The sequence below is a fragment of the Kwoniella mangroviensis genome (assembly GCF_000507465.2).
Source record: "Kwoniella mangroviensis CBS 8507 chromosome 1 map unlocalized Ctg01, whole genome shotgun sequence".
Classification (NCBI taxonomy): domain Eukaryota; kingdom Fungi; phylum Basidiomycota; class Tremellomycetes; order Tremellales; family Cryptococcaceae; genus Kwoniella; species Kwoniella mangrovensis.
In genome coordinates, this window is record NW_027062533.1 from 287,748 (window position 1) to 310,172 (window position 22,425).

The following is a 22,425-nucleotide window of genomic DNA, read 5'->3' on the forward strand; positions in this document are numbered from 1 at the left end:
TCTCACTTTGTTCCCCCCTCATCTCCTACGTCAGCGTGTGCAGAGTGGCAGTGACAAACATTACAAACCCCAAAAACCACGTGTGGTGGCTCATGCATACGTTAGGCAACTGCCAAGCAATGTAATGTTCTCCTGCCACTGCTCTGAATACAGTCCTACATGCATACATGATGGCAATGATTCACAAAGACATGCAAAGTGTCTACAAGATCGACTCAGAATCCCTCCCTTGTGATGAGATTCCCCTCCTCTCACTTCTAGGAGGCAACACCGGCCCATCGTCTCTCTGCCCAGCCAGCGGGGTAGATCGGCCTGAATCAGGACTAAGAGGACTCTGCCCTCCTGCGCCTCTCTGCCTGGATGGTATGCTCAATGGAGCGGTGTTGCCTACTCTGCTATCAGAGCGATCCCTACCGTCAGATGATCGTTGTCTACCCATAGAGGTTCCTGATCCTTCCCTATGCAAATGATACCCTCCATTGTATTCAGAATCGGATCTACCCAGGCTTGGAGCATAGCCTGAGCCCTGCCTGCCCATGGTTGGTGCTTGTGATGGTGGCTGACTTAACGAACTTGTGGCGGGTGTAGACGAAGTCGCAGAGGTATTGAATATCGGGTGAGGTGAGGATGCAGATGGATCAGGCTGAAGAAGCGTCGATAGCAGGTAGGTGAAATCGAGACCGACGTCGCGTAACAGCTATCCAGTAAGCGATGAAGATTAGCAATGTTTCTCTCAAATCTGCGTATTGCCAGCTTCATCGGTCCCACCTCCTCGCTTTGTCCCGCCCCATCTGCTCATGCCCTTCTTCCTTGCTCTCAACTCGCTATTGCAATCTGTATGTCACTCTTCGCCCTTTGGTTCAACGCTTCTTTTCTGTCTCTTCTTTCTTCTACCCCCCTATTCTGCCTACTTCCCCCTCTTTCCCCCTCCTTTCTCGTCCCCCTCCTCTCTCCCATAATCTGTCTTCTTCCAGATCCATCTTCACCTCATCCCCATCCCCGCCTCCCAATCCTCCTGTTCTTATCTCTAGCATACCCACTATCGACTCACCTTCCTATTATGTGAAGCCGTCACTCTAACACATTCATCCACCACGTTCTGCTCTACATTGGGAGCATACACCTGTCTTCTGAACATATCCGCAAACATTTCAATCTGCTCCTTCGCCCACGTTATAAAGGCTGTACGTGGTACACGATCAACATAACAATTCCAATCAGCTCTCATGTCCTAAGCATATACACCAGGCGATAAAAGTGTCAAACAATGATTGCACTCACCCGAAGCCATCCTATTCTCTTTAAAAGCATTCATGTACCAATCGCTCGTATGTCTAATAATCGTAAAGCACACCACAGATAATTCTGAGATATAAATCGATATATCTCCTTCGCATTTGATCGATCTTATTCTCTTTATCATCAATTCTTTACGAGATCTGAGGAAAGTATCTTTACCCATATCTGAACAATCTAATCTATTCAGATACGATATAAGAGTAGAAGTATTAGTCTTTCGAATTTGGGTCGAAGCTAGATCATGGAGAATTTGATTAATGAGTGTAGGGCTAAGTTGATCTAGACGGGTTGATAATAGTGTATGTGCTGAGGGGTTGGAGGAGACTGTTTTGAGCAAATCTCGACCTATGACCCCACCCAATCAGCATATTCATACATGAACTTCTTGTACATAACCATAAGTTAGCTCGAGATATAGATCACTCACCCCTTTCAACAAGTTTCACGGCTTCTTCCCAATCCCTCCTAGCGATAGCCATCGTCAACTCATCACCATACTCGTCAATCCATCTCAGATCTTTCGAATCCGCCATGGACATCCCTGTCGTAGACAAAGGTCGACCGGGACTCATCAGACCTGGTAAAGCCGGAGTACTAGAAGAAGGACCACCAGGTTTCTGCACGAATAACTAAGTCAGACCACCATCTTTACCTGATTGGTCTGGGATCCCAACGAAATATGACTCACCTCCCCATGCCACATACTCTTTCTTCTCTCTTGTTCTTTCTCACTTTCCTTCCTTTTCTTTTCTCCTAATTCTTGCGATACTTGCCTGAAAGCAGCTAAGAGCGATTTCTTATCTTCTGGTTTGGACGTTCGGTACACGCAGACTTCCTTGCCTCGTCTTATCTTCAGTGCGTTGGTGAGATCTGCGAAACGTAAATTAAGCTACTGAGTCATAGTTCAAAGAGTGCAGGACCAGACAGGAGGAGAAGTCATGGTCATGAGTTTAGATGAATCGATCACTCACCACCACTATCTTTCACATCAACAACCACCAAATCAGCCAACACCCAACATCGTTCAGCTACCATCCTCCCTCTTTCCCTTTCCCTTTCTCCATTTTCTCCTGTAGAAGAGGATTGAGCGGTTTTCATTCGTCTCCTCCCAGCAATCAACAATAGATCATTGAGTAAAAACATCGATACGTTTTGTTTGGCTTTATATGTCGCAGCATTGAGCTCTACAAAATTATGAGTTTCGAATACCAGATGTCGTCCAGGTACTAAGGGCAGATATTTTTGTGATCCTTCAACGGTTGACCATAATTGCGTGAGTTGTGATTTGTACAGATTTTGAAGGTCCATTACTGAGTTACGTTGAGTACGACGTCTTTCGACTATTTCCATTTTAGAGATAAAATTAGCTCATGCACGTATACTCTTGGATCGTACTCCATCTGCGAAGAGATAGGAAGATGGTTGAGAGATAGGGCGAGCAAACGAGCATACTCACTATTCCCACTCTTGTCCAATGTCGGTGCCAGAGTATCTTCCATACCCATCAACTGAGGTAGATCTTTCCATTGTCCAAGTAGTTCTTTCAAGTCTAACATATCATTCTCAAGTGTGGATATCTCTTTCGAAATAGTAACAAATTCCGCATAGCTAATCGCCAAAGCAGTTCATGATATCAGCGGATCATCCTCATCTGATTTACTCTAGTCAACACGTTATGTTGGAATTATGATGATATGTTGCACTTACTGTCTAAATACATTCTTCTGCAATTCTTTCTTATTATTCCCCTTCTCTCTCATCAAAGCAGCCTTAAACCTTTTCTTCTCCTCTTCATCCGCACCAGTCAACGTTCTTCTGAGATAATCACCAATATTGAAATCTTCATTATTCAACTCGTGCAAATCAAACTCTTCTTCTCGAGTCATATCTTCAGCTCCCCTCCTTCGTATACCTTCTTCTCCACCTAACAGCCTCGAACCAGACCCGAATCCCGCTCTGTTACTCGTGTCCACTGGGGACTGGCCGAAGCCGGATTGTTTGAATTCCGGTGAACCAAATTGATTAAAGAATTGTTCACCTTGACCGTCATCTGTCATTGGCATAGGGGTGAAATCTGCTCCTCCGTAGGGATCTGAGTCCAGAAAGTCGGTAGCTTGTCCTGGAAGGGGTGGAATAGATTCGGATGGGAGTTGGTCGTTACCCATATACCTATACGATGAAGATACAAATCAGCTTGGGTCCATCTAGCGATGCTTATATTTCCTCGTAGAAGACACGCCAACGATGTTGATCAAAAAAGACTACCGAGGACATCGAACAGCGAGAGTCAAATTGTGAATACTGGAACTCACCTCATGCTCATCCTCTTTCTGATCTTATCCCCAACTTTCGACTTCCTAGCATCCTTCTTCTTATCATGATCCCCCGGCAGAGCTGGTCTGGGACCAGATTGAATAGGACCTCGATCGCCTTGACCCTTTGGGATCGCAGCGGAAGGTCTTCGTAGCGAAGCCATTTTGCTGAATAGTGAACGTCGACTGATATGTAGATCTACCTGATTTGCTTTTGAGAAGCACTGTCTTGATGGACGTAGCGACAAGGATGATTTAACGACGAGTGGTGAGTGATGATGAAACGCGGTCATGACATAACGTATGAATGGTCACCGGTTAGCAATAGCAGGTCCATACAGGTCAAAGCGGTCATCACCGACATCCGTACTGATACATGGTTGCATACTTGTCTATCTATATACTACTATGCTTTGATCACTACCCTTATGACCTACGCCGCTCCAAGCTCAGCCAAAGTCTTAACGAAAGCAGTAGGATTCAATATCTCTGTACTTCCATAAGTGATCTTCTTGTTCCCACCCCCTTCTTTCCTATTGGCCCATTCCATCAGATTACCATATTCAACATACCCACCACCACCTACTACAAACACAACAGATTCGCTATACTGTTGTCTACCTTTACCTGTACTACCACCAACGGGATTCCTACCTCTCGAAGCTCTTGGGTCGAAGAAAAGGTAATCATCCGTATCTTGTAGCGCCTGAGTAGCAGCTGTCGAAGGATCCATCAAAGCTTCCACTAATCTAGTGATGGTCAATTCTTTTCGAGCAGGTAAGAAGTTTTTAACTCCCGATATAATATTATCGAGTCCTACACCTGTTATACCTCCTTCTCTTAGTCTGTCTGTGATCTGTATCAAACCGCCAAATCAGTACCAACAACCCTACGTTGTGTTTGAAACATCATACTTACTCTATTACCCAAAGCACTAAATCCTCTCGTCCATTCAACTCCAGCAGAAGCTTGAGGCTGAGCAGCCGCAATAGCAGGCTGAGAAGCCATCATAGTCATTCTCGTAATCTCCCTGACCTTTTTCACATATTCCAAAGCATTCACATCCGCTCCAGACTCTTTTAACAAATTACTCAGTTCCGCTAAATCCTCTTTAGGAAGGGTATCCATCATTGACAAGAAATAAATGATGACTAGTCGCAATTGATCATCAGGTGTGGGATGAGCAGTTTGTTCAGGATCATCCGTCTGTCCTTTCAACGTAGATACGATCTGAACTCTACTTTGCCTTGAAGCTGTTTCCTCGACTTGGAAGAGATTATCTAATCCACGTTCTTTGATCGATTGTAAGAGAGCAGTGGCGATGTTCATATGTGTGTCCAAAGTATGTTTACGAGCTGTAAGTTCCGGTAAGGCCGTTATGGCTGTTTTCAGATTGGCAGTATTGGAGGAGAAGTCACTACCATATTGACTATTAGCTATCTTACTCCGGAATTCATCGTTGAAATAAAGCTAAACTTACATTTGCGCAACATCATTAACATCGCTTATACCTGTCGATCGAGTGATCTCCGCTGCATCTGACTTGTATCTGCTTAGTTCTGCGTCAATGTCTTCTGCGACTTGAGGGAAAGGATTTCCGGCGTTCTTTTCCCAGAAGAAGTCCTTCGAGTCGATATCATATGACTTTTTCTGCAATCGGCCATTCTCAGGGGACTAGAAAGTACGCCACGTAAGCTTCGATCGGAATCATTGTTTCAGCCTTTGATGACTTACCTCTACCGTAACTCTGTTAAGCTTCATATCAAGAACATCATGTACCAACGCCTGATACGTCCAGGAATGGGAGAGCATCGGTATCAGATCGACATTTCTGTCTAGGATGACGAGTACTATAGGATAAAAAATAGGTAAGCGTTTGGCCCGTTTGAAAATGTGGGATTTGTACCTACAAGGTCTTTGGAAACTGTTCAAACCATCTACTCCATATGCGCCATCCCTCGCTGCACCACCACGTTGAGAAGCATTCGAGGCTATATGATCCCTCAACTTGGCATCTAATTTCCTAGCTACCATCTCAGCGGCATTTCCTCGCGGACATCGAATGATAGGTATGTAATCTATTTACACCGTATCAGCATTGTCTCCTCTTCTACAGTAGCAGTGAACTGTATCTGCTGGTTTTGGTACGAAAATATAACTTACTCATAGTAGTTATAACACTGAACAGCCCTTTTGAGATCCTTTCAACCTCTTCATCAATCTCTAATTCACCAGCTTTCGGATCATTCAACACTACATAACTTGGTTTACCTTCTACTTCCTTTTCTTTATTCACTGCGGCTTTCTTACTCGTTGTTGTTCCGTTCGTATCATGTTTGATCTCTCTCCTCGGCAACAACGAGAACAGATTGTGAGAGGGAACCAAGAAATCCAAGAATTGATCGTGCACTGAAGAGATTAGTTCACCTGTACTTCCTGATGGATCATTTGATAGGGTTAAGGAGGCAAGTTCTTCCAATAATGATCGAGGGAGGGACGAGGTGAATGACAAGTGATAGGTTGAATATAATGGTGGGTTCAGGTCCTGTTCGTATCGAAAGCACTTCAGCATACACTCCTTGACACTGATGATGTGGAAGCAGACATACCTCTGCAATACGTCTAATATTAGCTAGAGTAGGAGAAACAAAGTATACTGCGGGTACATCTGCTAAAGGCGGTCTGGCAGAATGTAATTGCCTATTCGCGTCTTCAGTCGTCAGCATTTCTCCATCTACTCATCAACATGTTACGATCTATGAGAGCACGTGAAGTGGGTCAATAGTCAGATGGACAGGTTCACTCACATGTGCAAAGTAACGCCCTGCTCCCTCAGATCCTGAACCCTCAAACTAGTAGCCAATATATCTTTACTTTGCTCATCTAGAATCAACACCTTCCATACCAATGGTGCTTGTGAGTTCTCGTCAAATGTGGAAGATGGTGTGGACGGTCTCGGGAAGGGACCAGTCGATGAGCTCGAGGCGGGAGGAGGTTGATTGAGGTTCAAAAGGGTTAGGAGAGCGTTGGTCTGGGATTGTAGGAGAGTTGGGCGCGACATGTTGTTGGTTGTCTATCCAGCTAAGCTATGAGCGATAAGCCGTATTCAAGAGTGGTTGTGCTTCTTCACCAGACTGATATAGCAGGATAGATCATGCAAAGTATAAATATACAGATGCTATCATTAATTATATCGTTGTTCATTGTCACCGTTGTGGTTGTTCGCATCGTCAACAGTCAACAGTCCTAGCTGCGTCACAGACCATCAAGTATATACACTACCCTTACTTAAGAATCCCAGCACCAAACGATCATTTACGTAACCCATACCGACTAGCAATTAATATTATTTCAGAAGCTCGAAATGTTGTCCACCCCTCGTCAACACCTAACATCAATTTTGGTTTCAATAGCTAATCACTGCTCGATCACACCTACTACTCATCGCTACAGTCCTCTTCCTCATCGTCAACTGAAGCTCGGAAGCCGGAAGTCGTTCGCAGAGGCTTCCGGACCAAATCTTCTCAAACTCTAATCACCCTCATCCCATCAACAACCACCCTATCAGAATACCTCACCATGGACCCCTTTGCCCCAATCGATCAAAATGAGAAACGATACGTCTCATCAGACGTTCCGAGAAGGATGTAAGCTGTCTTTTCTCCTGGACTCTGTCGAACCCCAAGCTTATTGCTTCTCTGATATAGCAAACATATACAATTTCAACCTTTTACACCTAAAGACATCGTCCGTATATCGGAAGTTCAAGTGAACCATCCGGACTTATATCAGATCTCTGAGAATGGAGATAAGGGAACTTCCCCGCATGGACCATTAGATGGTCGAATGGTAAGCTACTCCAAACCTTTTCTCGAGATCGTGGTTCAATAGCTTACACTCGTGCGTACAGGGTCCAAACGAAAAAGGAAAAAAGTGTTTAACATGTGGTGAAGAAGCTGCCAAATGTGTTGGGCATTATGGATATGTTAAATTAGCATTACCAGTATTCCATATTGGATATTTCAGACCTACCATCAACATGTTGTCTTGTATATGTAAAGTGAGTCAGCTTCTTTTCCGTCCCTAGCGCTCTATCGGATTTAGCTGATCTTCCACTTCACTTGAATAGACCTGTGCAAGAGTTCTCTTACCTCAGAATGAACGAGCTACCTACCTCAAGCGATTCAGAAGGCCAGGATTGGAATCACTCCAGCGGCAATCTGCATCTAAAGCAGTCTTAGCATCATGTAAGAAAAGGAATATATGTGGTTATTGCGGTGCGGCCAATGGAGTAGTCAAGAAATCAGGTCCGATGAAAATCAGTCATGAACCCTATCGAGCGAATAAAATGGCAGCTCTCAAAGAAGAATGGATGGGTACTTTCAAGACTGCTGTAGCAGATAATTCAGCAGTGGCGACTCATTTGAATAAGGCGGTGGAAGATCTCAATCCGTTGAAAGTGCTGGATCTGTTTAAAAGGGTAACAGCTGAGGTGAGTCGGCTCACAGTCTTCGCCCAAAATAACACCAATTCAAGCTGACCTCCTGGCATCGATTATAGGATTGTGAATTACTTTCGTTACATCCAGATATCGGTAGACCCGAGGATTACATATGGCAGTACATTTCAGTACCGCCACCATGTATACGACCTTCAGTAGCTTCAGAAGCGGGAAACAACGAAGATGACTTGACTCAGAAATTATCGGAGATAGTGAATATCAACAACAATCTGTCTTTGATGATGGACAAAGGTCAGGGTATCGAAACAATCATGGTGAGCTATCCCGTTCTTCACTCTGCTCAGGTCTATCAGCTTATAATTCTTGTTTTACAGAACAATTGGGAAGCCTTAGGTCAATCGATTGCACTATATATCAACTCCCAGGCGCCAGGTATGCAAGCCATGGCAGCAAAGCCTATAAGAGGTTTCGTACAGCGGTTGAAAGGTAAACAAGGTCGATTTAGAGGAAATTTATCTGGTAAACGTGTGGACTTCTCGGGACGTACGGTCATTGGACCTGATCCAAACTTGAGGATCGACGAGGTAAGCTCGAGCTCGTAGACCAGTGTAAACCCTCTCGAGTGTATTGAAGTAGCTCATGTTATGCGATATAGGTCGCTGTTCCTGAAAAAGTCGCTGTCAAATTATCATACCCAGAACGAGTCACCGATTACAACAAGGCAGCTATGCAGGATGCTATTGTCAATGGATCAAGGTTACATCCCGGTGCCAACATCATAGAAAGGAGAGGAGATAATGGTCAACCACCTATGAGAATAGCATTACATGTGATGAAAGATAAGGAAGCTAGAAAAAGATGGGCAAGGGATTTACAGATCGGTGATATCGTTCATCGACACGTACGAGATGGAGAGTGAGTTGGGACCCATGCGTCTGAATGTACCAAACGCTGATGGTGCTTCTTTTGTAGCATCGTCCTGTTCAATCGACAGCCGAGTTTACATAAATTGTCCATTATGTGTCACAGAGTACGAGTGCGGCCCTGGCGGACGTTCCGATTAAACGAGTGTGTGTGTAACCCTTATAACGCCGATTTCGATGGTGATGAGATGAACTTGCGTAAGTTGCTTTATCCTCTGTTGCTCAGAACCACCTGGCTCATACCTGGATGTAGACGTCCCGCAAACCGAAGAAGCCCGTACAGAAGCTTTAGAATTGATGTCAGTAAAGAAAAATTTGGTAACACCGCGTAACGGAGAACCCATCATTGCTGCCATTCAAGATTTCATTACTGCCTCATATCTTCTATCCCGTCGAGACCGATTCTTTGATCGACAACAATTCGCTCAGATAGCTTCTTACCTTGGTGACGCCAACCTACCAATAGAACTACCTCCACCAGTCATATGGAAACCTGTCAGACTATGGACTGGTAAACAGATATTCAACCTTCTTATGAAACCCAACAAATCGTCTAATGTCTTGGTCAACTTGGAAGCCAAATGTCGTACATTGGTCGATCCAGACAAATCAGATCGATTCCCACCTGACATGTCACCTAATGACGGATATCTGGTAATTCAAAATAGTGAGATTATGTGTGGTGTATTCGATAAGAACACTGTAGGAGATGGAAAGAAGAATTCAGTATTTGGAGTGATACTACGAGACTATGGACCTGAAGAAGCTGCCAAAGCGATGAACCGATTAGCTAAACTCTCAGCCCGGTTCTTGGCAAATATCGGGTTTTCTTTGGGTATAAACGATGTTATACCTGGACCTGTACTGTTTGAGTCGAAAGATGCCAAAGTAGAAAAAGCCTATGAAGATTGCGATGGTTTTATAGATTTGGCTAAGAAAGGTAAATTGGAGAATGCCCCTGGATGTGATCAAGAAGCTACGTTGGAACAGAAAATCTCCGGTACCTTATCAGCTGTTCGAGAAGCTGTAGGTAAGATCTGTATGCAGGAGCTGAGTAGACACAATGCTCCTCTTATTATGGCCACCTGTGGTTCTAAGGGTAAGTCTTAGCGAAGCCTCACTCAAGCAACGTTTAGCATAGCTAATACCACTGTGTTGATGTCAGGTTCCGTTATCAACGTCGCTCAGATGGTAGCATGTGTAGGACAACAAATTATCGCTGGTTCGCGTGTACCCAACGGTTTCCAAGATCGATCATTACCTCATTTCAAGAAGAAATCCAAGAATCCACCGTCCAAAGGATTCGTAAGGAATTCTTTCTTTTCCGGTCTTACACCCACGGAATTCTTGTTCCACGCTATCTCAGGTAGAGAAGGTCTGGTAGATACTGCGGTTAAAACTGCCGAAACTGGTTATATGGCCCGAAGACTTATGAAAGCCTTGGAAGACTTGTGTACCCATTATGATTTAAGTGTGAGGAATAGTGTGGGAGGTATCGTCCAATTCCAATATGGTGATGATATGTTGGATCCGGCTTGTTTGGAAGGTGATGCGACGCCTGTGGAATACGTTAGAAGTTGGACCCATGCTTGTGTAAGTTCAGCTGGATGAATGTCTTTTGGCTCGGAAGATGTGATCAGCTGACTGTGTTTTCACGCGTAGAGAACCGCCGATAGATCTGGAAAAGCATTGTTACCATACGAAGTCCGAGAGATTGCCCAGAGGATATATCCCGAATCCATTGTCCCGCCTTCACCTCAACCGCAGAAACGAGGTAGAAGTAGAAAAATCATCAAAGCACCCACTCCGCCACCTATACCACCCGTTCTTCAAGGCTGGGAAGGATGTCACGAGAAATATCGAGAGACCACATACAACTTCATCATCGATAAGATCGTCAAGACTATGGTGAATCAACGAGTAGCCAGAGGACTACCGGACGCAGATGACAAAGCCATGGCGGAAGAGTATGAAGATCTATTGGTTTCTCACGATCCGGCCGTTAGACAGGTACTGGAAAATGCCAATAAAGTTACGGAATCTCAACTCAACTCGTTCCTCGAAAACTGTCGAATCCGATATCTAAGAGCGAAGATCGAACCTGGTTCAACTGTCGGTGCCGTTGGTGCTCAATCGATTGGTGAACCTGGTACGCAGATGACTTTGAAGACTTTCCATTTTGCTGGTGTTGCCTCGATGAACGTCACGTTGGGTGTACCCCGTATCAAAGAGATTATCAATGCTGCCAAAGTCATATCCACACCGATCATCACGGCAGAAATGAATATACCGGAAAGTGAAACTGCCGCTAGGATAGTCAAAGGTAGAATCGAGAGGACAGTCCTGGGTGATATAGCCTCGTGTATCGAGGAAAGTTGGACAAACGCGAATGCTTATATCGAGATTCATATCGATATGAAAGCTGTCAGAAGGTTGCAGGTGAGTTTGACTACAGAGTTTTGAAGTTTTGACCGTAAAAAGGGTAACATGGCTAATGCGATCATTGACTTATCATAGCTGGAAGTGACGTTAGAGTCAATCAAGTGGTCTTTGGTCGCTGCACCTAAACTGAAAATACCTGAAGGATCAATTCACATTTCTGAGAAAACTTCCCGAATAAGGTTATGGATAGATGAACCTCCCAAAGACAAGGAGAAAGTTGTGGGAGGTATTTACGAGAGATTGAAGTTCCTCAAGAGAGCTATTGCGGATGTGCAAGTTAAGGGTTTACCCTCGGTCGATAGAGGTGTGGTTACCAAGGACGAAAAGAACGATAAGATCCATAGACTGTTGGTCACTGGTTATGGTTTGAGCGAAGTCATGGGTACAGAAGGTGAGTCCTTGAAGTTTCATTTCATATGGCATGCGTCGTACTTCAATCTTTTCATCTATCGTAACTTTATGCTATTTGATTCCAAAGTACCGAAGCTAATAAATCGTTGTCATCACAGGTGTCGATGGTCTGAAAACCAAGACCAACCACGTTATGGAAACTCAAAAAGTATTAGGTATCGAAGCTGCCCGTTCGACCATCTACAACGAGATCCAACATACGATGAGATCACACGGAATGTCAATTGATCCCCGACATGTCATGTTGTTGGGTGACGTGATGACTTATAAAGGTGAAGTGTTAGGTATAACGAGATTCGGTGTTCAGAAGATGAAAGATTCGGTTTTGATGTTGGCGAGTTTCGAAAAGACTACTGATCATTTGGTAAGTCCGGTTCCCACTTCTTCGAAAATACTCCTATAGTATGGGGACAGTCACAAGATTAGTTGCTGATCAATCAATTATTTTCTGATTAATGACATAGTTCGACGCATCGTTATTCTCAAAGAAAGATGAGATTCAAGGCGTATCAGAATGTATTATCATGGGTACACCTGCCCCAGGATGTGGTACTTCCCTGTGAGTACTACTATATCTTCATTCGACCAACATGACCAGATGACTTATATGGATTTTTGCGATAGTGCATCAATTGTGACACCTGCACCATTATTACCAAGGAAGAAACCATTATTGTTCGAATCAGCCTATAAAGCAGGTCAAGATAGGATGAAATCTTATAATACCGTACTTGACGGTATGAACATGAACGCGAATTATAATGGTGCTTTGGGTGGAATGGGAATGGGCATGGGAATGGAAGTGGATGTTTATTAAAATTGTCAGCTACTCATTTTGTCTCCAGTTCTAGCCAAATCGAATTTATGACTTTCTTCTATCTATCTATGGGTTTTCGGTTTGCCTATCTCTATTTCATGTTTTTCACCATATATTATGATATACAATAAAAATAGGTTATGCATGAATAATATATATTCTATCTGATCCAAACTGGCAGCTGCTTACTTAAGTGTGTGCGCTCATATGATTTGTATATTGGTTTTCTCGTTTGTGTGTGTATTTTTGGGCTTTTTTCCAAGTAGATGGATAATCGATCGATAGCAATCATAAGACATAAAGTCCAATTCTATCCTAATCTACATAACTGTCTTGAATATCTATCTGTGTGAACGCATGTGAACATATGTACAATCAATTCCTGCCTCTAATCAACTTCAGAAATCCTGGAGGATTACCTATACTGCTGGAGCGAGAGTTGGAGCACCAGTTTCAGTTGTAGTAGAGGCGGTATTGGACGTTGCAGTAGTAGGTGCGGCTGAAGCTGAAGCTTGAGAATGAGATTGACCACTTAATCTTTGATCGATTTCTACTCTGACTTTTTGGTATACTTCGTCAATAGGGGGGGATGAGTCGATCTGAGCGGGAGACAATATAAAACGTATTGTCAGTAAGACTTGAATCGCTTCAAGTGGAGATAAATATAGTATACACTCACTTCAACGACTTTACCAAGTTTTCGATAATAATCCACAACAGGCATAGAAGTTTCTACGAATGTTCCTATTTAGGGTGAACGACATCAGCCATCCGCTCATTGATCAGTGTTTGTCAAGTACACTCACTAAACCTCTTAACAATGCTTTCCTTATTATCATCATCCCTACCGCTGGTCTTACCTCTCTCCAACAATCTCTCCAATAAGATCTCCTCGGTAGTAGAGAAGAACAAGACGAAAGATGATTTAACGACTGATTCGTCGAATTTCAACGCTTGGTCCATCTTTCTTGGGAAACCGTCGATCAGGAATCGACCGTGTCCGTTGGACCAGGCTGAGTCGGTAGAGGGTGGGGAAGCGAGAGTGGAAGACATGGCATTTTCAAGTAACTATATAGAGCGATCATGACAGCTCATGGGTTGGGTCATTCGTAGACCAGTATGATAAGTGTGAGATTAACCCACCTTGATTGTAACCTCTTGGGGAACGATCTTACCCTCCCTGATGTATTCGGTAATTAATTCACCATAAGTGGATCCAGGTCTGTTCCTCTCTTCTCTGAGGAGATCACCGGCTGGAGTGGGGAGCAGAAGATAACGATAAGTCAGCATCTCGATGTTTCAGGTGAGATAATAGAGGATATCAATATCCTTGATCAGGAGAACGAATTGGCCCGGTTGGGGGGTGAATTGTTGCAGAAGACTGATTGACTCACCTGAAAGATGCTTGAATCCATAATCTTTCACCAACCTTTCACATTGAGTACCTTTACCTATCACATCAAACAGACACGCATACCCATCAATTACCACTTTCTTCTTATACTTCGCATCATGTCATTTCTCTTACTCACCTGCACCTGGACCACCCAATACGAAGATGACCGTGACTTTCTCTTGGTCGAAGACAGGTTTGTCCGATAACACTGCGGTCTCCGGGACGGCTTTAGCATCTGGTTCGGAAGGGTGGGCGGGAGCTTGTCCTTCTGGATGAGGTGTTGGTGTGGAATTGGAAGTGGAAGTCTGGGAAGGGGAGTCGGATGAAAATACAGCTTTGAGTTTGTCGATGACTGTCATCTTGAAAGTAGGGAGTTGGTAGTGTTGTGTGTGGGTGAGGAGGGTGTTGTGAACACGAGAAAGAGGATTGAGCGAGTGATGATAGGTTTAACAAATGCAACAACTCAAAGTGGAGCCTCTCCGCATCAACACGCTTTGTTGCTCGAAGCGAATTGAATGATCGAATTCACGTCACTGAAAAGTGGCACATCTAACATCACATACCAATTCATCACGAGTACGGGTAATCAAAGTTGCCTTTTGGTTAGTCACTCAAAGTCATCCTTGGGAGGTATACATATGAATAGTAGCTATACCATGCTGTTCATATGCACTACATAAACTAAATGTACTCGATACAAATCATATTTATGGTTTTGTTATGTGATAATGGCCTTTAGATCGATATGGCTCTCATAAGCCCACTAGATGTGTGATCATCAATCAACAACCCTGATCATCAAGTAAAGACTATCTCGCTTCCTTGATTACTCCTCCCTACCTTTCTCTTCCCTCTCAGCAGCATCTTCCAAAGCCCTCTTAGCCATCATAGCCAGCACTTCAGGCTTATCAGCAAACTCAATCAAGCGCAATCGTAACGCGTAGCAGACTATCCAAGAAACTATCAGCTTATATACCATGAGGAACAGGAAGAGGTTTCCGATCGGAAAGCGGATGAGTTCGACTCACCTTTCTCTATCTTCTCCAATGATCGGGTGGTCTCTTCCTGTTTCTTAGATAGTTTATATAACATATGCGGAGGTATACCATCGAAGTCTGTCGAAGGTCAAATATCAGCTACAACAGCTTGATGACTGTCTGGGTTGAGTGAATAGCTTGAACATGACCTACGCGCTTTCACCGTTCGTACGAATTCGCATACTTCTAAAGGAGTATTATGATCTCCTGTACTTAATGCTATGCGAGAATGAGTCAGCATGATCTCATTCGAGAGGCATAAATTGGCAAGGGGATTTGGTCTAGTTTGATGAACCACTCACCGTTAGTAGCATATCTCATCAATTCACCAGTCAAGTCTGACATTCCTAATATGTAATCTTCAGGCGTAACTATGACCAGCTATACTACAGGTCAGCATGATGGAATCGAATCTTGATAAATTGAAAGAAGCTGAATTTTTGAACACAACACTTACAGGTTCACCATTCTCACTCGATAATGTTTTCTGCACTACATCGAGAGGTACTAATGATTTGTTCTCGAGGTAATATAAGAACGAGAGAGCTTCTATGTATTCTTCGAGGCCAGGTGAGCTAGAAACGAATCAGACACTCAGCTCTAATTTCGGACCATATACATATGATCACGATCCGAGCAACGTAAACTCACACTTGTCTATTCCACCTCCAGTACCCTTGTAATGCCTCCTCTCTTCCTTCTCCGATAGTCTTCAACTCATCTTTGATCTTCCCGAAATTGATCCATATCTCCCTTTCCTTCGCCCTCCCTTCCCTCAGGCACTTCTCTTTCTGCTGTGGAGATGGCGAAGTCGCATTTCGATGTAAGTGGAATATCAATTTCTTAGATAGCTGGGTGATGGATCGGGATAAGATGATTAGACGTTCTCTTCTTTCGTTCTATCATCAACATGTACATACATGATCAGCTCATCTCACTATTAGCCAGGACCTTTCAAGATTTTAAGATATGAGACAGCCGGGATGTTGAGTCATAAGGGCATAAACTCACATCTGTATCTAGCTCTGATCTATACGCTTCAAACGTACTCATCAAATGGTGTTTCCTACTTATCCCTCCCGAGGAAGATTCACCTTGGGATGGCATCATCACATCTACATCTGCCATTTTCGGTTGAACGACGGGATCCTTGTGTTTCGGTGATGAAGTAGGGACTTCGGGGCGAGGACGAGGTGGCATGGGAGATAGTGTTGAGCTACGGCACCTCTAGATCAATGATAGCAGCTAGACTACTGGGTTGCTGAAATTGACGTAAATGCCCCTGGCTCATGATTGAAGATCAGAAATATCTGCGGAGATATGGTTCATCTCCGTATCTATGTTGCAAGTCTTCACGTGAGTGATTTATCATTAGACTGTGATCAGGAACATACATCGCTGTGTGTGAACAAGCTGCATGATGCTTAATCGCTTAAATCCCCTTCTACGCCGTCCGTTTCCGTAGTGCGAGTCTAGTACTAGTTTGGTGTAGATCTGCCAAAGCAGTGCACCAACGCATCAATCCCGGTCCAAGTGATCAGCGCTATGACGAATGACGCATACTAAAGAGAGTGGAGCGATATCACCGGATCACAAAGGAACAGAATAGAATAGAACGTTAACCGAATCTGACCGAGTTATATGATTATGAGTCATGAATGCAATGAGAAGGAAGATATATAAGGAGACTCGCTCTTCCAGTTGCTATCTCAATCCGTCTCACCAATTTACAACAGATAACCCAAAACATTCATACATCAAACTAATCAACTCATTACGATACCATCGTTCAACCGCAGAATGATCTCATTTATCTCACTGTTCTTCCTTCCCCTCCTGTCATTCGGTCATATCAATGCAGCCCCCATGACTACACGAGCAGACGCAGTGGAGTTCACAGGTTATTGGCCAGATCAATTCGTCGAGATTGCGGGATACAATAAAGGATGGATAGGTGGTTCTGGTAATTACACATAGTGAGTTTCACTCTTAGTACATTATATCTGGCTTGTCGATTCAACATAATCGAATGAATGCCCACGTATCTCATCTCGTCTGGTTGACGGCTGGACAGTGACACTGATATCGTTCACTCCTCATTTAGTACCGGCATTCTAACTTACCCAGGTCAGAACACCACCAACGAAACTATCATTTTTGAAAACCAAGCTATCCGATCTTATATTTACCATTTCGCGGATATCGATGCCTATCCATTTAACAGTAGCTTGTGAGTCATGCTACCACACCAATGTCTTTAATATAACTAACGCGATAGATATTATGCTCCTTCAGCCAATTCCGAATCGAGGATGCAGCCGACTCCTCATTATTCGACGAATCTCCAGTTATACCTATAATCTCGAAAGAACAGGCTTTCGGTACTCCCTTCGCTAGTGCTGATGCCCCGGCCGAGACTGCCTAGGACACTGGTCACCAGAAGTCTTGAACGCAATTCACAAACATAATTTAAAGATGTCGGAAATCTGTCTATGTAACGATGGAAATATAATAATCTAACATCAAGTATAATCCCAATCATAAGAATCAAGTGTCCGAACCAGAGAAAGATAATCAAATCAAATCAATTATAATCATCATAGTCAAATTTACTGTATCATATATACCACAGATCATTTGCAACCCATATAATGATCAGCATGTACATGCATATGTCTCTTTAATTGATCTCACCTGGACTGGAATAATCACGATACCTTTCATCGCAAATACCCATTCTCAGTCAGATGGTTTATACCCGCTGTACTGAAATCTACCCACTAGCATGAACATGCAATGAGACGGTTCCATCCACGTGGGAGAGGTATCTGTCCGATCTGCACATGGTGATTTCCCGATCGTGCCTTGACCGGGTAAAGGGTAAACCAAGCCGCTGATAGGTAGCTAACCGGTTCGTCATCGTACAACAACTTTGTAGATATGAATTGGGTACAAAAGAGTATAGGTATCTCTTTGACCATATATTAACTTACATCCACTCTCACTCTCATTCTCACGAAATAGACCCATTCTGGTACAAAGATACACAAACGCACATACGATGGACTACGCCTACGCTCTTCTCGATAAAGGTTATATACCTGATTCTGCTCTGCGACCGGTGATTAGGCAGTTGTGTAGGAAGAGATTGAGGGAGATCGATCATGGTGAGTCTCCTTTCGAATCGCCTAATCTAATACATAGTCTTCTGAGTCTTCTGAAGATGCGCCCTGTCAGTCTGGGTCTTGAGATACACGTATCGGAAGCTTATTTCGCTTCTTACATAGGCTCGTTCGGTGCCAACCACTCCGCGAAAATGGCATTCGTATCCGACCTTCACACCCGACCCATCGCAACGCACACGTCGGAAGCTAACCAACAGCACTACGAGGTACCCACCTCGTTCCATGCGTTATGTATGGGCCCACGAATGAAATACTCTTCATGTCTTTGGGAAGGACCTGACCCAAGTGGAAAGAACGTAAAAGTCAAGACGCTTGCGGAAGCTGAGGATCTGATGTTGAGCAGTTATTGTAAAGATGCGAAACTCGGAAGAGGACTTAGAGGTGTTGGTAATATAGAGGATGGAGGGGAGGTCGGAAAAGAGGGGGAGGGACTTAAGATATTGGATTTAGGTTGTGGGTGGGGTAGTTTGGGGTTGTTCTTAGCTGAGGTGAGTGGGGTTTCCATTCTTTGGCGATTCTCATGGTATGATTATAGATCATCTCGTAGGATATCAAAGTATCTGTAAGCTAGACGAGGCTGATCTCATCTGATTCTCATGTTTATCGTTCTGCAGCACTACCCTCTAGCTCAAATCAAGATGCTTTCCAACTCGCGTACTCAAAAAGAATACATCGACTCTGTAGCTTCCGAAAAGGGTTTCAAGAATGTCGAGGTTATCACTGGTGATGTGAACGTGTACGATTTTGAGGAGAAGGAGCAGTAAGTTCGACATGATTATTTCTTAACATCTCTTCAACAGATATAATTTTAGCTAATTTGAGGTGATATCGGTGATAATACTGTAGATTTACACATATCATGTCTATCGAAATGTTTGAGCACATGAAATCGTACTCCCTCCTCCTGAGAAAGGTTTCAACATGGTTGAAACCCAATGGGAAATTATTCATCCATATATTCTGTCATCGATCTCAACCATATCATTTCGAATCCGATGATGGATGGATGGCTCAGACATTCTTCAGCGGCGGTACCATGCCTTCTTTCGACCTATTCACTTACTTCCAGGAAGATTTGATTCTCAAACATTCGGAATGGATAAATGGTGTGAATTATTCCAAGACCCTAGAAAGCTGGCTGGTCAATCAAGATAAAAATTCAAAGAAAGCTATGAAAGAGTTGGTGGATAATATGGGAGAAGAAGAAGGTAGAAAGACTTATTATAGGTTTAGAGTTTTCTTTATGGCCTGTGCGGAATTCTTTGGGTTGGATGGGGGAGAAACTTGGGGTGTGGGTAAGTACCTGTTTGAGAAGAGATAGAGGGAGAGTCGGAGATGGAAGGTTTGAGCTTGATGCTTTATGAACTTGGCGATGTTAATATGATGGTTGATCGTTAAGAGGTGGAAGTCGAGACATGAACATAGTGATGATGATATCTATAGCAGAAAGAATACCGTACCAAGAAAGCAACGTGTCTCTGTTATAATCTATTGTCTACCTCTATCAAGAACCCAGTTGGACCCTACTCGAGTTTGTACACCAACAACGAGTCGAACAACGTAATACACCCCGACCACAAACTGACCCTCCCCTTCTGCTTAAATGCTTATAACTTCTTACCCCTCACACTCAAACAGACAATCGATAACCCCACTCCCCCACAAACCACAAACGCGAAAACACTTCTTATACTATCCAGATAAGCCAATTTGGCTTGTAATTTCAATCCTTCACTTAACACGGGTAATATCTCTGCTGGTTCCTGTATGATCTTCCTCACTAAATCCAAATCATCGGGGATTCTTGAGGTTAAAGATGAAAGTAAGATGGTCTGCTGGATGCAGGCTGAAATTGATAGCCCGCATACTTGACCTAGAGCTCGCGCTAGGTAACATGCTGAGATTGCCAGTGATAGCTCGGAGGGCTGATAAGTATGAGTAAGTCAGCTCTGTATTGTTTACCTGGCATTTACAGACACAAGTCACCTCTACACAAGCTATGAGTGAAGCTGAATATGCATTGCATTCGATCAGCGAACTGAAAGACATCAAGAGGGATACCCTTTGTAGGTATGTCGTCACTCACTCAACAGAGTAGTGATAGTGATTCCTCCACCTAAAGAGCCCAAAGCCATCTCGATCCACAACTCGTTCTTATCCGTATAAGGCCCCCAGAAAAAGGTGATTGATAAAGCTTGAAGCCAAGGAATAAACGAAAATCCAGCTTGGAACCATTTATATTCCCTCCAAAACTGTATAGTCAAATGTACGACGATCAGCCCTTATGCAAAGCTGATTGGTCTCAACGGACCCGCCGTATGTTCGTGTAAGACCCACAACTCACCCTCATATGCCATCCTGCGTAGAGAGAACTCAAAGATCCGACGATCGAACTGGGAAGTAACAGTAGACCAGTCTCTGATCCATTCAACCCTCGAGTCACATGCAGGTAAATAGGTTGCATGTAGAGCTATCCTCGAGATCGCAATGTCAGCCACCGACTTGAACAAGACGAGAAGAAGGGGCCATTCACTCACCCTTGAGAAATTAGATAAAGTGGTCAAGAAGAAACCCAATAACACCAATCTTGGTTGAGGTCTTGATAACATCGTTAACGGTAAGATCGGATGAGCAGCTTTCTTCTCTACCCAAATAAACAACGGGAACGTCACGAGTGCAAGCACGAGCAGCGAGAGTGGCAGAGGATGCGAGAGAGGGTAATGCGATGAGGTCCAGAGTGAAGAAGAAGTGGAGAAGGATGAGATCTGTATCATGAAGTATATCACAGACATTAGCTATAGTATAGACGAAAGGAAATGTACGTCTGCGAGCGTACTCACCGAAACCATCAACAACACACTTCCCGCCCAATCTATCCCCTTGATTTTCTCCCAAGTAGTATCCCCACCTACATCCTCTCCCTTTTCCCTATCCACATTGACCTTCCATACAATTAAAAACAAGGCAAAGATGACAGGAGGGACTTGAAGCCAGAATGCAGCTCTCCATCCTAATCTATCAGAGATCGCTCCGCCCAATACTGCTCCCAAAGCTGATCCTGCACCGAAAAGGAGATTGGTTCCACCTTGATATAAACCTCTATCGGCTAATGACACGAGGTCGGATATGATTATTGCCTTTATACAAAGTCGATGACAGATTCAGTATAAGCCGATAGTCGGCCGCATGTGATCAGTGACAATGGGGCTGACTCACCGAAACAGTGAGGATACCACCACTACCTGCTCCTGCTATCACTCTGGCTGCGATCATGAATCCCATCGTCGGCGCCACAGCACACATGATCGTACCGACTAGAAGTAAGACATCCTCAACGTTCAGGAAATGGACTTCATCCTAAAGGCAAACGCAATTGCAGACATGATGGTAACTCACGCAAAAACAGATTGACAGCTAATAACATCACACCTTTCCTACCCATTACCTGGGCCAACCGACCATACAAGGGTGTCATGGCTGTTAGACCTAATAGAAATCCTGTGCCTAGCCATGATGCCTGTCAAATACAAATGGTCAGTCCCGAATCATCGTATACAAGGAGATTATGAGATTTGTATTGGTGTGACATACCAGTGATCCAGCATGAAAGTACGATCCAATTTCAATGGTCAAATTCGCAACTACAATTAAGTGAAGTCAGGTATCAGTTCCGTATATTCGGTATATATCACCTACCTATCGTCATCGACAATGCTGCACAGAATACCCTGCAGTTGATGTCAAGTTAGTCATCGGGTCACATCAGTGATGAATCATGAAACGAGGATAAATCGCCTTCAAAAGATTGTAGCTTTGATTTACTCACGCTGAAGTCAATCCCAAGAATATAGGCCATATCTCTTTAAATTTCTTTCCAACTTTCTTGACTTCTATCTTATCATCAGGATCATTTCCATCTTCCGCAGCTCCGTAATCCCTTTGATTTTGATTATTGATATCTTGGACTGTATCCTCTGATGAATTGTCAGAGGTGGTAGAAGTCGTCCGTAAAAGACTGGACCTTTCGGTCTCGGTTGTTTTGTTTACCATGATCGTTATCGATTGATCGTTCCTTCATAGAAATCAGTCACGTAGCTCGATTTTACGACGATATCCAAGCTTCCCGTTTGTTAAGAAAGGA

At 43.7% G+C, this 22,425-nt stretch overlaps 8 protein-coding genes across 8 annotated transcripts; 3 read left to right on the forward strand and 5 right to left on the reverse strand.

The window, feature by feature from the left end:
- Positions 1-202: 202 nt before the first annotated feature.
- On the reverse strand, positions 203-3,775 carry I203_100096 (uncharacterized protein; the record flags this gene model as incomplete). Its single annotated transcript, XM_065516569.1, has 9 exons — positions 203-697; positions 1,052-1,182; positions 1,282-1,644; positions 1,727-1,916; positions 1,988-2,169; positions 2,271-2,639; positions 2,756-2,907; positions 3,007-3,468; positions 3,612-3,775. The coding sequence occupies 9 exons, from the start codon at positions 3,773-3,775 to the stop codon at positions 203-205; spliced, it is 2,508 nt and encodes an 835-aa protein (XP_065373387.1).
- A 269-nt stretch (positions 3,776-4,044) lies between these two features.
- Positions 4,045-6,672, reverse strand: I203_100097 (uncharacterized protein; the record flags this gene model as incomplete). The annotated part of the gene is made up of 8 exons (XM_019151175.1): positions 4,045-4,467; positions 4,530-5,028; positions 5,092-5,285; positions 5,346-5,461; positions 5,522-5,689; positions 5,775-6,156; positions 6,221-6,311; positions 6,419-6,672. The coding sequence occupies 8 exons, from the start codon at positions 6,670-6,672 to the stop codon at positions 4,045-4,047; spliced, it is 2,127 nt and encodes a 708-aa protein (XP_018999500.1).
- Positions 6,673-7,190: 518 nt separating this feature from the next.
- I203_100098 (uncharacterized protein) lies at positions 7,191-12,666 on the forward strand (the record flags this gene model as incomplete). Its single annotated transcript, XM_019151174.1, has 16 exons — positions 7,191-7,258; positions 7,319-7,460; positions 7,522-7,671; positions 7,741-8,103; positions 8,172-8,387; positions 8,448-8,657; positions 8,729-8,988; positions 9,046-9,194; positions 9,250-10,095; positions 10,162-10,589; positions 10,659-10,770; positions 10,840-11,435; positions 11,514-11,829; positions 11,948-12,213; positions 12,314-12,408; positions 12,474-12,666. The coding sequence occupies 16 exons, from the start codon at positions 7,191-7,193 to the stop codon at positions 12,664-12,666; spliced, it is 4,410 nt and encodes a 1,469-aa protein (XP_018999499.1).
- A 419-nt stretch (positions 12,667-13,085) lies between these two features.
- I203_100099 (uncharacterized protein) lies at positions 13,086-14,421 on the reverse strand (the record flags this gene model as incomplete). Its single annotated transcript, XM_019151173.1, has 6 exons — positions 13,086-13,265; positions 13,346-13,410; positions 13,473-13,734; positions 13,810-13,919; positions 14,061-14,117; positions 14,199-14,421. The coding sequence occupies 6 exons, from the start codon at positions 14,419-14,421 to the stop codon at positions 13,086-13,088; spliced, it is 897 nt and encodes a 298-aa protein (XP_018999498.1).
- A 467-nt stretch (positions 14,422-14,888) lies between these two features.
- Positions 14,889-16,299, reverse strand: I203_100100 (uncharacterized protein; the record flags this gene model as incomplete). Its single annotated transcript, XM_019151172.1, has 7 exons — positions 14,889-15,010; positions 15,091-15,177; positions 15,253-15,318; positions 15,402-15,480; positions 15,557-15,674; positions 15,751-15,998; positions 16,111-16,299. 7 exons carry the CDS (start codon positions 16,297-16,299, stop codon positions 14,889-14,891), a joined length of 909 nt encoding a protein of 302 aa, XP_018999497.1.
- Positions 16,300-16,965: 666 nt separating this feature from the next.
- Positions 16,966-17,524, forward strand: I203_100101 (uncharacterized protein; the record flags this gene model as incomplete). The annotated part of the gene is made up of 3 exons (XM_019151171.1): positions 16,966-17,075; positions 17,204-17,329; positions 17,395-17,524. The coding sequence occupies 3 exons, from the start codon at positions 16,966-16,968 to the stop codon at positions 17,522-17,524; spliced, it is 366 nt and encodes a 121-aa protein (XP_018999496.1).
- A 636-nt stretch (positions 17,525-18,160) lies between these two features.
- On the forward strand, positions 18,161-19,605 carry I203_100102 (uncharacterized protein; the record flags this gene model as incomplete). The annotated part of the gene is made up of 5 exons (XM_019151170.1): positions 18,161-18,266; positions 18,387-18,667; positions 18,722-18,772; positions 18,899-19,044; positions 19,131-19,605. 5 exons carry the CDS (start codon positions 18,161-18,163, stop codon positions 19,603-19,605), a joined length of 1,059 nt encoding a protein of 352 aa, XP_018999495.1.
- Positions 19,606-19,891: 286 nt separating this feature from the next.
- Positions 19,892-22,334, reverse strand: I203_100103 (uncharacterized protein; the record flags this gene model as incomplete). Its single annotated transcript, XM_019151169.1, has 11 exons — positions 19,892-20,209; positions 20,271-20,293; positions 20,371-20,536; positions 20,629-20,754; positions 20,822-21,049; positions 21,125-21,421; positions 21,501-21,598; positions 21,681-21,801; positions 21,876-21,925; positions 21,981-22,012; positions 22,111-22,334. 11 exons carry the CDS (start codon positions 22,332-22,334, stop codon positions 19,892-19,894), a joined length of 1,683 nt encoding a protein of 560 aa, XP_018999494.1.
- Between the last annotated feature and the right edge of the window lie 91 nt (positions 22,335-22,425).